This window comes from Ctenopharyngodon idella, chromosome 16 (assembly GCF_019924925.1).
Source record: "Ctenopharyngodon idella isolate HZGC_01 chromosome 16, HZGC01, whole genome shotgun sequence".
Lineage (NCBI taxonomy): Eukaryota > Metazoa > Chordata > Actinopteri > Cypriniformes > Xenocyprididae > Ctenopharyngodon > Ctenopharyngodon idella.
In genome coordinates this window covers 4,492,223-4,509,312 of record NC_067235.1, presented here as the reverse complement: position 1 = coordinate 4,509,312, position 17,090 = coordinate 4,492,223, and the positions used below count along the sequence as shown (strand labels likewise).

Here is a 17,090-nt window from a genome sequence, read left to right as displayed (position 1 = left end):
CAATTTTGAGGTTCAGGGTTTGGCAAACTAGATTGTCTGAACCAGTGCATAAAATGTAAAAACAAGGCACTAAATATTATATGGTCTTGGCCTTAACCAAGCCACAGTGCCGAAGTTATGCTAGAATGACGGTGAATTATTTTTATTTTAAGATACTTGCTCCCATCTCAGATTAATATACATTTGTAAGGCTATCTGTCAGACCTACAGTGCCAATTGAGATCTGGAGACTCATAGATCACAACATGAGGGTGAGTAAATGATGACAGATCATGTTCATTTTTGGGTGAACTATCCCTTTAGAGATGCAAGAAGACACATAAAACAACAATCGGTGATGCTCACATTCAGCTCTTTATTTCATGCCACTGCAAATATCTTCTCTTAACATTAAGCAAAAATGACACAGGGTTATTCAAGAATGAACAATAATCTTTTTTTTAAACTATAGTACCAATCATTTTCTGATAGTGACATAAACATAAAAACTATCATTACACCCAGCCCCAAATGAGAATGTTATTTATGTGGATTGCATGAGGAAGCAAAATATAAAATGCATATTTGTAAATCTCAGCTCCTTTCGTCGGGCACAAGTTTATTTTAAACCAGCTGCTTCAAACAGACCTTGTGAGCAACATAATAAAGCCTTTATTGCTTTTCACGGCTGATTGGATTTTCTTCATCTTGTCACAATGGGTGAGTTTTATGTGTGTGTGCTTGGTCTCCATAAGACACACACACACACACACACACACACGTGGCATGTAGATCACTGCACCACATGATCATTAAAAAAAAAAAAAAGAAGAACAGATAAACATCCTTTGGCACATGTGGCGACTCTTCGGAGCTGAGAACAATAGATTTACACTTCACATTCCAGTCTTTTCTTATGAGAAAACTGCAAAATTAATGGCGAAAGAAGGAAAAAGCAAGCAGCCTAAGAAAACAAGTGTGCATTCTGCAGAATAAGGTGAGGAAAACAGAACAGGGCTTGTGATGCACCTTAATACTGTCTGAAACATGAGCGTGAGCGTGATGTCATGGGTGTTACGGTAACGCTGTGTTAGTATCAGTGTTTGTTCCAGGTGGGGGCGGCGATTGGACCTTGTGGTGATCTTTCCACCAATATCAGCTCGTCTGGGTTATTAACGGCCTTGTAATGGAGTATCAGGTCCTGAATCGCTCGTTCTTCAATCTACAGTAAAAATGAGAAGAACGGAATATAAGTGTCAATGACAAAAGTATTTTAAAAATCTAGTGTAATTTGCAAAGTTCTTAGAGATGTATACTACTGGTTAAATTATTGGGGTCATACGATTTTTAAAAAAAATCAAAATACAGTAAAAACAGTAATACTGTTTTTGAAATATTACATTTAAATGGTTTTCTATCTGAATTATTATAAAATGTAATTTATTTCTGTGATCAAAGCTGAATTTTCAGCATCATTACTCCAGTCTTCAGTGTCACATGATCCTTCAGAAATCATTCTAATATGATGATTTGCTGCTCAAGAAACATTTCTGATTATCATCAACAGGGCTTGACATTAACTTTTTTGCTCACCAGCCACTGTGGCTAGCGGTTTTCCAAAGTTAATAGCCACTTAGGATTTTCACTGGCCACAATTTTGACAGCGATACCATGGGGAAAAACTGCCATATATATTTTTTTTTATACAGGTGCTGGTCATATAATTAGAATATCATCAAAAAGTTGATTTATTTCACTAATTCCATTCAAAAAGTGAAACTTGTATATTATATTCATTCATTACACACAGACTGATATATTTCAAATGTTTATTTCTTTTAATTTTGATGATTATAACTGACAACTAAGGAAAATCCCAAATTCAGTATCTCAGAAAATTAGAATATTACTTAAGACCAATACAAAGAAAGGATTTTTAGAAATCTTGGCCAACTGAAAAGTATGAACATGAAAAGTATGAGCATGTACAGCACTCAATACTTTGTTGGGGCTCCTTTTGCCTGAATTACTGCAGCAATGCGGCGTGGCATGGAGTCGATCGGTCTGTGGCACTGCTCAGGTGTTATAAGAGCCCAGGTTGCTCTGATAGTGGCCTTCAGCTCTTCTGCATTGTTGGGTCTGGCATATCGCATCTTCCTCTTCACAATACCCCATAGATTTTCTGTGGGTTAAGGTCAGGCGAGTTTGCTGGCCAATTAAGAACAGGGATACCATGGTCCTTAAACCAGGTACTGGTAGCTTTGGCACTGTGTGCAGGTGCCAAGTCCTGTTGGAAAATGAAATCTGCATCTCCATAAAGTTGGTCAGCAGCAGGAAGCATGAAGTGCTCTAAAACTTCCTGGTATACGGCTGCGTTGACCTTGGACCTCAGAAAACACAGTGGACCAACACCAGCAGATGACATGGCATCTCAAACCATCACTGACTGTGGAAACTTTACACTGGACCTCAAGCAACGTGGATTGTGTGCCTCTCCTCTCTTCCTCCAGACTCTGGGACCCTGGTTTCCAAAGGAAATGCAAAATTTACTTTCATCAGAGAACATAACTTTGGACCACTCAGCAGCAGTCCAGTCCTTTTTGTCTTTAGCCCAGGCGAGACGCCTCTGACGCTGTCTGTTGTTCAAGAGTGGCTTGACACAAGGAATGCGACAGCTGAAACCCATGTCTTGCATACGTCTGTGCGTAGTGGTTCTTGAAGCACTGACTGACTGAAGCTGCAGTCCACTCTTTGTGAATCTCCCCCACATTTTTGAATGGGTTTTGTTTCACAATCCTCTCCAGGGTGCGGTTATCCCTCTTGCTTGTACACTTTTTTCTACCACATCTTTTCCTTCCCTTCACCTCTCTATTAATGTGCTTGGACACAGAGCTCTGTGAACAGCCAGCCTCTTTTGCAATGACCTTTTGTGTCTTGCCCTCCTTGTGCAAGGTGTCAGTGGTTGTCTTTTGGACAACTGTCAAGTCAGCAGTCTTCCCCATGATTGTGTAGCCTACAGAACTAGACTGAGAGACCATTTAAAGGCCTTTGCAGGTGGTTTTGAGTTAATTAGCTGATTAGAGTGTGGCACCAGGTGTCTTCGATATTGAACCTTTTCACAATATTCTAATTTTCTGAGATACTGAATTTGGGATTTTCCTTAGTTGTCAGTTATAATCATCAAAATTAAAAGAAATAAACATTTGAAATATATCAGTCTGTGTGTAATGAATGAATATAATATACAAGTTTCACTTTTTGAATGGAATTAGTGAAATAAATCAACTTTTTGATGACATTCTAATTATATGACCAGCACCTGTATAATCTCATAATTTGGCAGCAGGTATATTAGGCTGCTGTCACTTTAAGACCTGACACATGGATCCATTATACTGTTACACACATGTTTTCTTTCTCAATGGTATTTGACTGTTTAAGCACAATAAGCAGTGAAAAAGAACTCAATTTAGTACTGAGAGGTGGCTTTATGTGGCGCACTTTGGGTGTGAGCACAAAATCTGTGGGAATGAGTAAAATAATGAGCAATACGTGCAATCCCACGCCGAAATTCAAGCTCAGTAACACCAGCAATATTCATCTGGAACAAATGAGGAGGGAGGCGGGTTTGTGTGTCAACTCGCTGTCGGAGTAGCTGTACAATAGTTTATTATTTCAGATGCCTTTTTAAAAGACTACAAATGAAAAATGTATATTATATATATATAAAATTCAAGTTGGCAGGTGTTAATGTCAAGCCCTGATTATCAATGTAGAAAACAACTGTGCTACTTTATATTTTTGTAGAAACCAAGATACATTTTTCTCAGGAATCTTTAGAAAGTTCAAAAGAACGGCATTTATTTGAAATAGGATTTTTTTTGTAACAATGTAAAAGTCCTTACTGTCACTCAACATTGTCTTTTTCGTACAGTTCTACAATTTTATAACATTTTCAATCAAAGTTTAGATTTAAATATGACATCAAGTATACACTGAGTACACAAATGTACACATCTTAATCATTCCAAAAGTAGAAATGCTTGAAAGTAGAAAATGTTTTGCAGTTATACCATTTGACAGTCTGAACTAATGCCATTGCCAAGTTAAAGTCACTGTTTTTAAGTCAACACTAGACTTTAATTTGTCAGGCAAAAGTGTGTCTATGTCACATGCACATAATGCAGAATCTCGTTACCTGTATGAGTGCTAGCGGCTTCTCACGGCTGCGGATAAGTGCGGCTTCCTGTTTTCTCTCCTCCTCCACAATGGAGGCAAATGTTGAGGTGGACAGAGGGCTGCCAGCTGCCCTCAGCACCCAAGGGCTGATGGGAAGAGAAGAAAAAAGAAAAACAAGGTTCAATGCTTACCAATGCAAAGGTTGAGTAACTTCCTCCAAAGAGAAATAACAAAGCTGCTTCAACTGACTCAAGCAGTAGACATGTGAATTGTGAGGAACAGTATTTGGAAAAGCTGATGCACATCCATAAATGACAGAAAAAAAAAAAAAAAGATTATTATTATTATTATTACAAGCTCTGTCGACATTGGTGGAACTATCCTTGTATTGTTCAACTGGTCGAGGTTGATATGGGAGTAAAGTAATTAGTAATGCATTACTTTAGAGTAATTAGTACAGTAATTACACTGTTGAAGATGTAATTATGTAATGTAATTAAAAACAACAAAGGTAAAACAATGACTTTCCACCTGAGAACAGCGATACAGTGATTTCCTACAGCCTGTCCAACCGGCTACTGCCTTCTCATCGCATGCTCGTAAATACAGAAGACGTCGAGCCCCAGGGATAGAGAGTGTTTGTGACAAAGTTTGCCCTTATCAATAGAGATTACAATCACAGACGGGCAGTGGAGCGCTGCTGATAAATATTCAGACCTCTGCCCGAGCGCTGGAGTCATAAACACGGGCCCAGCGGGCAGCTGATGTGACCCAGAGACAGAGAGACGCCTGGCCACAGTCACACATCTGCAACTCAGGTCAGATCAGTGCTGACACATGCTGAAGAAGGAAACGTCCTACTAGACATCCTGGAGAGCAGAACATCCCAGAAAACACAAGAGCTGCTGGTGCGCCATAATAGACACACGTCCACTCCCCTCCTATTGCATTCAGGTCCGTTTTGACCCGGAAGAGGTACATAAAACTTGTGTTAAACAGTTAGTTCACCCAAAAATGAAAATTATCCCATGATTTACTCACTCTCAAGGCATCCTAGATGTATATGACTTTCTTCTTTCAGACAAACACAATCAGAGTTATATTAAAAAAAATATTCTGGCTCTTCCAAGCTTTATAATGGGAGTGAATGGAGATTTTGAGATTTTGAAGCCCAAAAAAGCACATCCACCCATCATAAATATAATCCACCCGGCTCCAGAAGGTTATAAAAAAGCCTTCTGAAGCAAAGCAATGCGATGCGTTTTTTGTAAGAAAACCCGATGTATGACGTAAGATGTAGGAGTAGCGCAAGCTTGCGGTTTAAACAAACAGGGCTGGGCAACAAACTCAAGCTCCTCTTCTCTTATATCAAAACAACATTTCTTTTTAAATATTCTCGTTTTACACTTCTAATTTGTGACCGGTGTTTTATTTTGCTCTATCCTCTGCACTTCCGTGTTCACCAATATGTTATACGTCGGGTCAGATGTCACTCTTTTGCCGTAACTCCAGTTATTATAGTTTATGAAGTTTTAGATATGGATATTTTTCTTACAAAAACGCATTTCTTCACTTCAGAAGGCCTTTATTAACCCTCTGGAGCTGTATGGAAGAGTCATTTCACCTCGCCGACGCGAGGTGACAACACCGTCGATTTTCGTTGAAGTCTGCTTCGTGTGTCCCAGGCTTTAGAGTAACACTCTCAAAAACGCCCCTCTGTTTATGGCCTTGCCCATCAATCATTAATGTCCTGCAGAGACCTGTGCTTGCTTCTAATGGCCGTTGCAGTGACGCGATGACTTTACCAGTCGGCGATTGGCTCTTATTTAGCCATATTGCGCGTTGCATTTTCTCCCATTCAAAACAATACGAGTGACACGTCTTGTGTTATTCTATAGTCTTTGGTATCATCACCTTAAAAGGTGCAGTAAGTGGTATTTGAACTACACTGTTGGACATTGTTGATATTTGAAATCAACCCAAACAAACCCACCCCTCTCTTCATTGCTCCGCCTCCAAAACTCACTCTCCAATTCTAACCACCCTGCTCCGAGTCGGTCTCAAATCCCGGCCCGATCGCTGCTGGCATGCGAGGCGAATGCACTACCAGTTTTACTCACGAGAAGCAGGATCAAAGCAGTTTTCAGGCCTTCCCTCTTAGCTCTCTCCAGCGCTGGAAAGCTTTTCTAATATAACCGGGTCCTAAAGCGTTTGCCCAGTCATGAACCTTCATTCCAGTGATATTCTTTTGAGCTGTTTTGTATTGTGTCCCATTTCTTGTTCTGGAGTTTTTTTTCTTATTTTTATATCTCCCTCTTGCCCTGATGCTGATTGGCTAGACGTTTGTTGTTGGACTTGGCCCGACTAACTTCCAAACAGTGTATTTGAAATATCACTGAGTCCCCCTTTAAGTCCACATTTCACTTTGTTGCCACCTGCTGGTGAAACACTGCAGCATGAAAAGGAGATTCAAGCTGTTAATCATCACACTTTTTCCATATGAAAGTAAAAGTTTATGCAAGTAAAATGAATATATTTTGTTTGAAAACATTTCAGAGTAATATTGAGAAAATAATATGTAGGTTTCATAAATTTAAACTGTTTTGAGCAGTCATGAGTTACAAGTTTTTATATAAATTTAATTATATGAATTATCATAATTATCATTTGTCTAATGATATATTCAAATAAATTTCTCATAAATATTGATAAAAATATATTTTCTTGCATCAGTTTTTTGCTGAAATTCTTGAAAAATTTGAAATTTCAAAGAATTTCCCAATTTTTTAATTAATAAAAAAGGAGTAATTGAAATAATAGCATGGTAAAAACATGGTAACATGCACCTTTGTGCATTCACTCATTAATGAGAAGCTATTGCACCACAATACGACCAAAACGGCACTTTGCTATAAGCGATTAAAGGGGCAGGGGCTTAAGATCCAAGATCTCAAGATGCACATCCAAGAACATCCCAATTCTTCTTTGAGAAAACAGCACAAAGAAAATAGTAATCAGCCTAGTATCACACCTACAAAACACCAGTAACTGTCAATAGATGTCCTGTAACGTGCGGCTTCAGTCTTCACTGAATACAGCAGTTCAGTCACAAGAGACTGTTCACACACAGGCCTTGTTATATAGAAGCATTACAGCGCCATCTAATGGAACATATAAATAAACAGTAATCAGAATAATACCTGCTCTCACACACAAGCTCTGATCCAAAACCTAGTGAGTGTCTAGAAAAGCAGATATATAAAAAAAAGCAGATAAAAGGCATTATCAGTGCAAACAGCCTGTTTAAATGGGGGCAGCAGAAGACACCTTATTTTGGCCAGATTTTAAGAAGCTAAGTAATGTTTCTATTCCAGCTTATCAGTATCCCTATGCTCAAAGCTCTATTAATAAGAGTCAGCATTCTGACGTAAACACGGAAGCGGTGCACTGCGTCAACTGCGTAGAAGACTGACAGGGTTGAGAAGAAATTGTTGAAAAAAGTTGTTATTGTTTTGTTTTTGCACACAAAAAGTATTCTCGTCACTTCATAACATTAAAGGTTGAACCACTGTCTTAACGACTGTCTTAATGATGTCTTTAATACTTCTCTGGATCTTGAATGATGGTAATTTCATTGCTTTCTATGGGGCATAAAAAACCTCTCGGATTTCATCAAAAATATCTTAATTTGTGGGCTTAGAACTACATGACGGTGAGTAATTAATGACAGAAATTTCATTTTTGGACGAACTAACCCTTTAAGCCTTTTCTGCGAACATGGGGATTAGTGAATGGATATTGTGCACTGAATGAGATGTTCCTCACCCAGCTGGTTTAACCGGGTCACTGTTCTCGGCACATTTAAAGGTCACTCTTTTGGCACATATCGGCGGTCCTGCAGTAGCCACTGGACTCCTGGCCTTCACTGGGGAAACTGGAGAGGGTTTTCCACGCCGTTCCTCCTCGACTAAAAGATCCCGGAAGGAACAGGAAGAGGGCGGGGACTGAACTGCTGTCGACCTGACAACACAGTGATGTAAGGTTTGGGTGAGTGAGGAACTGATGAACTGGAAACAATGGCAGGACAAACATCATTAGACAATCACCGTTTCCAAATGAGACAAAGTTAAAATCATCCTTAGACCTAAAGGATTAGTTCACTTCCTGATAATTTACTCACGCTTATGTCATCCAAGATGTTTAAGTCTTTCTTTCTTCAGTCAAAAAGAAATTAAGGTTTTTGAGGAAAACATTCCAGGATTTTTCTCCATATAGTGGACTTCACTGGGGTTCAACAGGTTGAAGGTCCAAATGTCAGTTTCAGCGCAGCTTCAAAGGGCTCTACACGATCCCAGACGAGGAATAAGGGTGTTATCTAGTGAAACGATCGGCCATTTTCTAAAAAATTTATATATTTTTAACCACAAATGCTCATCTTGCACTGCTCTGCGATGCACCATGCATTACTTAATCACATTGAAAAGGTCACTCGTGATGTAGGCAGATGTACCGAGCAAGTGTTTACAAAGCAAACATGCAAAGACAGTCAAACGGCCTTCACAAAAAAAAAAAAAGGTAATGCAACGATGTCGGGCAATTTTGAAGTTGGAGGAAAAAAATGAGACTTTTTCAGAATTTTTCACCCCACTTCCGCCTACGTCACGCGTGACCTTTCCAACGTGATTACGTAATGTGTGGCACATCGCAGAGCTAGTGCAAGATGAGCATTTGTGGATAAAAAGTATATAATTATTTTATTTTATTTTTTTAGAAAATGGCTGTTCATTTCTCTAGATAAGACTCTTATTCCTCGTCTGGGATCGTGTAGAGCCCTTTGAAGCTGCACTGAAACTGACATTTGGACCTTCAACCCTGAAGCCCTATATGGATAAATATCCTGGAATGTTTTTTTCAAAAACCTTAATTTCTTTTTCAGTGAAGAAAGAAAGAAAACATCTTGGATGACATGGGAGTGGGTAAATTATCAGGAAATTTGAATTCTGAAGTGAACGAATCCTTTAAGATAAGGCCTTTTGACTAATTTCCTTTATACAAGGTGACATTGTGTGTTTATGTTTCCAATAGTTAGCCATAGTTAAGGCACTATTAGGAATCATTAATCTAGGTAACAATATACTACCTATACAACTTGTTAAATGTTAAAATTTATTAGTATCAGGATCATTATAAATTATTAACTAAAACTAACACCAAACCCATCAAAAAACACTTGAAATAAAATAAAAGTGAAATAAACTGAAATAAAGTTTCACTTAGTTTAACTTCCATCCATTCATTCTGCTTTTATCCTCTACAGGGTCAGGGGGTGTTTTGTGCTTTGCTGGACTATAATGTGTCTTCATAAATGGTTTGCACATTCATTTGCTGCTGACACCAGTCACACTTGCTGAGGGCAATAATTGAGAAAGAATTTGACCAATAGGGACTACAATCAACTGTAGTGTACGAGAAGATGGGATCAGAAAATGGTCAAATCAATGCAAATACGTGTACAGGATTTACAATTATTCAATAATATTATTCATTAGACTGCACTGATACTATCAGATGAGAACAAAACTTGAACAAAACAATAACACTATTGCCTTCTGAAGAGCTGCTTATAGCCAAATCGAATTGGTTTCATAATTGATGAATTTTGCAACATTGACACTGATATTGAACTGAATCGACACTGAACAGACTTGAGCTGAATAATGACATTATTGTCTTCTGGTGCTTTAAGGTCCAAAAAAAAAAGAGGACGTATTGTCATCCTACCTTTTACCCATTTCTGAGACATAATGGAATAAGGAAAGCAGAAAGCGATCAGGCGCTCACCAGGTCTTCACAGGTTTAACTGGAGTAACAGATGGTGGCAGATGGTTAGCAGACATGCTCTCTGTGCTTCCCTCTCTGGAGGCCAGAGCCATCATCTTCCTCTGCTTCTGAGACATCTTACTGGGAATGACCGTGACTTTACTGCTGCTCGATCTGTTAGTTATAAAAAAAGTAGAGAATGGAGTAAAACGAGTTTAGACACTTAGTTTACTGTGCTCTGTGAACTATCGTGGCTTACGAGCTGGGACTTTTGGCTGTGGCACCCAGGTTCTGTGAGTTGGCCTCCATCTCCATGATGGTCCTGAGGTCCAGGACAGTAGCTGGTCTAGAGAGACTGAACATACATTCAGAATTACAGCCTACCAATGAAGAATATCAACTGCTTGTGGTGACAGAGATTTAAATCACCTTGCTTTGACTGCTGGGATGGATTCAGGGGTGGAAGATTTAGTGGGCACGGGGCCATTTTTCATAACAGGTTGGACAGGAGGTGTCTTTAGTCCCATTGGTCCACGCCTCTCCTCCTACGAAAAACAATTTATCTTAAATGGAGAGTTCATCCAACAATGATTCTGCCATCATTTACTCAGCCTAATGATGTATGAGAGCTTTCGTGGGAGGGAAAATGTTCAGAGAAAAATGACTTAAATTTTGGTACTTTCACAGCAATTTTATTGTGCTTTTTAGCATATTACAAAAGATATTCTGCAGCAATGTTAGAAAAGATTATATTACAAACAAATGCGGGTTTTTTTTTTTTTTTTTAAGTTTCTGTCCTAAAAAATGTATCACAGTTTCCACAAAAATATGGAGTAGCACGACTGTATTCAACATTGATAAGAAAAGTTTCTTGAGCAGTAAATCATCATGTTACAATGATTTCTGAAGGATCATGTGACACTGAAGACTGGAGTAATGATGCTGAAAATTCAGCTTTGATCACAGGAATAAATTAATTACAGTTTAAAATATATTAACATAGAAAACATTTCATTTTAAATTGAAATAATATTTCACAATATTACTCACAATTCTACTGTATTTTTGATCAAATAAATGAAGCCATGGTGAGGATAAGAAACTTAATTCAAAACATAAAAAATCTGAACCAACCCCAAAATTTTTGAACTATAGTGAATATAAGTAACACCTTTAAAAGGAAGTAGCTGACAATTATCAGAATGTAGTAGTATATCTTTAAATGTTACTAATGGTATTGTTAAACTATACATAATTATACAGAGTACAGTATATATTACACTAAAATAATATCTTAATATCTAAATATTATATTACACTAAAAATAATTTTTGGAAATCATTTTGGGTTAAATATTACCCACTAAATATTATTATTGCTTTCTGTCGCAAGTGAAACTGAAAACCACATTTTGTTTAATTATATCAAATGTGTCTATACTATGTAGTTTTGTGAGTTCATAGTAAAGTGTTGTGTCATTACCTGCGTATCAGGCCGGTCCTGGAAGACAGGGGACTGCAGGTCTCGAGGGCTGCCCACTCCCATATAACTGCCCTCTGAGTCAGACGTAATGAGCTCCTGCAGAGACTCCACTGAACTGGCCTTCACCGAATGACCCAAACCTGTGGTAACACAACCGCGTCACACACATCCAGTCCAAACTAAAATACTGAAAATATGAAAATACTGACATGATAGAAATGACTGCTTTACATCTGCTTTGATCTTGATCTTCAGTGTGCAGAGTGCCATTTAGATCAGTGCTTCTCAACCTTTTTGGCTTGAAGGCCTCCATTGTCCAAAACTATATTCAGAGGCCCCAGATGTAAACTATAATATTTCCTCTGATATGATCTGCTGTAATTATGATTAAGCTGCTTATTTTCTAACTTTTTGTTTTTAAAAACAGAAACTGGGAGTGTCAAAATACTAAATTGACCACAATTATTTTTGTGATTCCAAACAATTCAACAACTGAATATTCTTTAATAAAACAATATTTTACCAAAGAAGCAGAAGTTTTAAATTTTTTAATGAAAATAAAAAAATGAGTTTAATTTAATTATATTAAAAAAACAATATATATATATATATATATATATATATATATATATATAGTAGTCCTGCCACTGTTTTTTGCCCTTGCAGCAAAAAAAACAAAACAAAAAAAAAAGTATGGATTTCCGATAATGATGCTATAATTACCATAGATAAAATACCGCTTATAGCTGCTCATCAAGCCTCGAGAGATGAACTCAATTATAGTATGGGGCGCTATATTTCTGACACATGCTCTAAGTGGTTCACCAATCACAAAAGACTGGGCCAGCTGACCAATCAGAGCAGACTGGGCTTTTCAGAAAGGCGGCCTTTAAAGAGACAGAAACTACAACAGAACGTTTCAGGCAGAAGGTGAAAAGAGGTGATGCAGCAATGTACAGTATGACAAAAAAATGTTTTTTAAACTTTAAACCATGTAAATGTATTCTAGCAGAGCCCAAAAATAAAATTATAAACTTGCAAATGAGCATATGGACACTGGCACTTTAATTTAAATTAAGTCATATTAATCCTGCAGCTCTTTTGAAGCTTGCTAAGGCCCCTGGTTGAGAACCACTAGTTCAGATGATCAATATTCATTTTCTGAAGAACGTGTGAGTGGTATTTATCTGTTGCTAGGGTATTTTGGGATGCTTACTGACCCAGCTCAACAGAGCCCACTGAGTGATCTGAATAATTCCCTATTCCCAAGTATAAGCAATTGTAAAAGTAATGCTTGCCTTAGCAAACACAACTAATTAGTGTCTTTTATTAGTGAGTAAGTTGACCTGGAGTGGGTGGGCTGTGGGTGACGTCAGTAGGAGAGCTCTGTATGACATCAGACAGGTTGTATCCGCCAGAGCTGTCAGAGCGGCGCCGTGGTTTCCTCTTAGCCCTCATCTTGGCCTTCTTCAGCAGGATATCACTAAGTTAAACATAGTGAGAACTCTTACAGATGGACAGTCCTTCGTATCAATATTACAGTGTTTGAGCAGGCCAGAATTCACACCTGGAGTGATCCGCATCAGAGCAGCTCTTACAGTCCACAGCAGAGTCCCACTCTCTGTCTTCATAGGCACTGAGATCAGGAGCGTCGGCGTACGGTGTAATGAGACGTCTCTGCATGGCTGGGATCTGATGGAGGAGTTTGATGTCAGGATCTCTGAGCAGAGCTTTAATGAACCCGATAAGGGCGATGATTTAAAACTTACCATCCTCCTGTACGCAGCTGTTAGATCCAGGAGGACATCATCACTCAGGATCTCCAGCGCTCTGACAGACAAGAGAGACAGACAGATGAGCAACATCCATTCATGCACTACTGTTCAAAGGTTTGGGGTCAGTATGATTTTTTGTGAAAGAAGTTAATTCTTTCATTCAGCAAGATAAAAGAAATTTATAATGTTATAAAAGATTTCTATTTCGAATAAATGCTGTTCTTTTAAAGTCCCCATGTGGTGAAAATGAAGTTTTTAATGTTGTTTATTTGTCTATGTGGTGTTTTTAATATACTTTAAGCCATGTGCAAATTCATAAGTGAACACCATTGCAGAGTATTTTCTCCTTGAAACTGCAGTGAACCAAAGACAGTCTCAAACCCGCAGTTTGAAATCGCTGGTGTCTGTGACATCACAAACTACCTTGTAACCAATCACGTCAACGTGGCGGCGGGCTTTAGCATAACATTAACAGTGAACTAGCAGGGGAGTCTCGAGAGAAGTCAGGTTATCCCAGTGTAGATTTAGCAATATAGTGGGTGTACAATGTATATAACAATGTTATGATGAACTATATGCCTTTCTCCACTGACGTTCTGAGTTGTTCAAAGTGTTTGTAAGGATACCGATTGTTAGAAGGCAGCTGTCTGACTTTGAGATGGCAAACGGGAACATGGTTTGTGTAACATTAACAACACATTACTAGCAGTTTGATAAAATACACTACTGTGCAAAAGTCTTAGGCACGTCAGTATTTTCACCCCCAAGAAAGGTTTTTAAGCCAGTTATTTATATCTTTTGCTGTAGTGTGTCAGTAGGAAATATCAGTTCTCATTTCTAAACATTCATTTTGCCATTAATTGAAATAATCCAGTCAGATTTTATATGCACAAGAAGTCTGGCAACAGCCGGTGTCCACATGGATATCTGAACTCACCATCATCAAATCCGTCTGTGATTACGTCAAGAAGGCAGACTAAATCCAGAAGAACTGTGACCGTGTCTCCAAGACGCTTGAAGAAACCTTCCTGCAAAGCTACCTGAAAAACGATGCACAAGTGTACCTGGACAAAAGCTGTTTTAAACGCAAAGGGTGGTCACACCAAATATTGATTTGATATTTAGTTAATAGAAATTAATTGATAAATAAAATCTATTTATGACAGTATTTTTGAAAGCATCCTCTCTGTACAGCATTTTTACACAAGTGCCTAAAACTTCTCACAGTACTATAGCTTTTCAGGAAGGTTTCTTCAAGCGTCTTGGAGATACGGCCACAGTTCTTCTGGATTTAGTCTGTCTCAGTCTCATCCGTTTCTTCATGTAAACACAGACGGATTTGAAGATGATAAGATCAGATCTCCGTGTGGAGCACCGGCTGTTGTCAGACTCCTTGTGCATTCAAAAATCTCATTTGATTATTACAATTGATGGCAAAAATGAATGTTTGGAAATATAAACTGATATTTCCTACTGACACACTACAGAAAAAGATATAAATAACTGGCTTAAAACCATTTTTTGGAGGGTGAAAATACTGACGTGCCTAAGACTTTTGAACAGTAGTGTATGTCAAGCAAAAGGCTAATCATATTAATTACCGTTATGTGTCTGATGTTGTAAAGAGCGATTCCATTGTGCAGCGTTTACCTCAGTAAGTTGACCGAGTGGATCTCTGAGCTGGTGTGAGTAAATGGAGGCGGGGCTAATTTACATATTCATTGATCCGCGTATTAAATGAAGCAAGAGGTGTAGAGTTATATTCAAGCTATTTTAAGGCATGAAGAAATTTTTTTCATAGGAAAAACATTTAAATATGTCATTTTGGTGATCAAAGATGAGTTTTAAGAGTGGTAAGAACTAAGAACTTTTGAATGGTAGTAGGGCTGGGAATATGAAGATATTTTCATATATCAACAATGTCCTGCAAGTATCGTGATGTCGATTATAACAGACAGTTATCAGAAGATCATCAACAATTTCAGGGAAAAAAAATGACAAATATATTTCACATAGCCTAGTAAATACATACACATACTTATTCACATGCAATAGCATAAATTAAATATTTTCTATATAGTTAGAGCATTGGGTTATGTCTTAAGTGAACGTAAACAGTTGAGAAAGAAAACATGTGTGTAACAGTAGCCTATATTGGATCCATGCATTGACAGCAGCCTAATATACCCACTGCCATCTGTCATTAATGTTAATCAAAGAACAAAAGAAAAAGAAAAATCACTCATTCATCTTGACTGAATAACTTTTGTAACTTTAATTAGACTAATCTATATTTTATTTGCCTGTTGTTCGATGCTGACTGCTGTAACAGCAATGTGTGACTATGCTTTAGAGATGAGTTCCATGTTAAACATCATTTATCCTTATTTTCGTAATTTTATCAAATAATACACATCTTGATTGGAAGTTAACGTTGCTATTCATTCATTTTTTATTCAAATTTATTTTGTTCTGCGGATGAAAAAAATTAAACTGTATCCTATAAATTTGGAATTTCTCCCATTTTAAAAATAATATTAGAGGCCTATTCTTTCATTTTGATCTGCAGTCTGACAAAAAAAAAAAAAAAAAAAAATGGTAGCAGCATATGTAACTGCACCTGTTTCTGAATATTATTTTCAATAGTGTACATAATGAACAAAAATCAATTCTTAATTTTACACTTTTTTGTCACTTAATTCAAAGTAAACTATTTATTAATAACATCCATTTCCGATAATACCAGGTGCTATGGTTGCGCAGGTTTGTTTATGTATTAAACTCATGGCTACGAGAAAAAGATGTTGTTCCCTCAACATAGGATCTCGAGGCCACGACATAATAATCTCATGGCTACAACATATCACGTTTCCATGAGTTAATATGTCATGGCCAAGACAAAACTAAGTGAACTGAACATGTCACTGTAGTAAAGGATTTCTGCAGCAGGGTTTTAAGTGTCTCAATCTTACTTGGACTCCAGCAGCGCCGCCATATTGAGGACAATAAACTGCAGGCAGGACAGTTTGAGCTGCTCAGCGTTGTACACGGCGGAGAACTCCAGCAACTCCGCTGCGTTCTTCAGCGTCACTGCACACAATACAATGCTCTGAGTTTACAATATATACTTTTAAGATGTGTCCAGGAATGATGAAGCTTACCAGACAAAAGTCTCATTTCGGTGTCTATTTTGCACTGCAAGAGTTTTAGACTATGTATAGTGTATGCGATTTAATAATAACAAAAAATAAGTCAAGTGAAAGATAAAAGCTTAACTGTTATAGTTACTTTTCCACGCTATTCAAAATAACAAGCAGCAGTTGTTAGGTTCTTTCATCTTGAACCTTTATTTCTCCCCATCAACGGTCTTGTATATTAGTCATGGAACTTTTTATTCACATTTCTTAAAAGAGAACAGTGTTGGGGTAACGCATTACAATTAACATGAGTTACATAATCAGATTACTTTTTTCAAGTAACTAGTAAAGTATTGCATTACTTTTTAATTTACAACAAAATATCTGAACATGAACAACTGAGAGAGAGACTTACGGTTCTCAGTGATGGCGACCTCGCAGATCTCCTTCAGCCTAGTGATCAACAGCTGATCAGCCACCACAAGCACGTTACACATGAACTCCACATTCACAGACTCTGAGACATACAGAGAGAAACGAGTTATGGATTACACAGAAGAAAGGAAGAAACGACAAGAAATATCAGCCAAACATAACGTGGGGTGAAACCTCTGACAGTGGGAGACTCGTCGGTGTAGATGTACTCCAGAATAACCTGCAGGACCTCAGAGGTGGTGGGCATATCTAGCGCAGAGCAGCTGGTGGCCTGAAGAGGGCA

The 17,090-nt window shown here is 37.9% G+C and overlaps 1 protein-coding gene across 1 annotated transcript in view; it reads right to left on the bottom strand.

Annotated features, from left to right (window-relative positions):
- Positions 1 to 335: 335 nt before the first annotated feature.
- ibtk (inhibitor of Bruton agammaglobulinemia tyrosine kinase) overlaps positions 336 to 17,090 on the bottom strand; it is a 42,194-nt gene continuing 25,439 nt past the window's right edge. The window contains exons 16-28 of the mRNA XM_051866086.1: positions 16,982 to 17,078; positions 16,788 to 16,889; positions 16,208 to 16,325; positions 13,230 to 13,290; positions 13,028 to 13,152; positions 12,807 to 12,943; positions 11,461 to 11,600; positions 10,408 to 10,523; positions 10,238 to 10,333; positions 10,000 to 10,152; positions 7,984 to 8,178; positions 4,178 to 4,304; positions 336 to 1,201 (exon numbers count right to left, since the gene is read on the bottom strand). Of these exons, the coding sequence (XP_051722046.1) occupies positions 1,076 to 1,201; positions 4,178 to 4,304; positions 7,984 to 8,178; positions 10,000 to 10,152; positions 10,238 to 10,333; positions 10,408 to 10,523; positions 11,461 to 11,600; positions 12,807 to 12,943; positions 13,028 to 13,152; positions 13,230 to 13,290; positions 16,208 to 16,325; positions 16,788 to 16,889; positions 16,982 to 17,078 (1,593 nt within the window). The 3' untranslated portion in view covers positions 336 to 1,075. The remainder of the gene's footprint in view (positions 1,202 to 4,177; positions 4,305 to 7,983; positions 8,179 to 9,999; positions 10,153 to 10,237; positions 10,334 to 10,407; positions 10,524 to 11,460; positions 11,601 to 12,806; positions 12,944 to 13,027; positions 13,153 to 13,229; positions 13,291 to 16,207; positions 16,326 to 16,787; positions 16,890 to 16,981; positions 17,079 to 17,090) is intronic.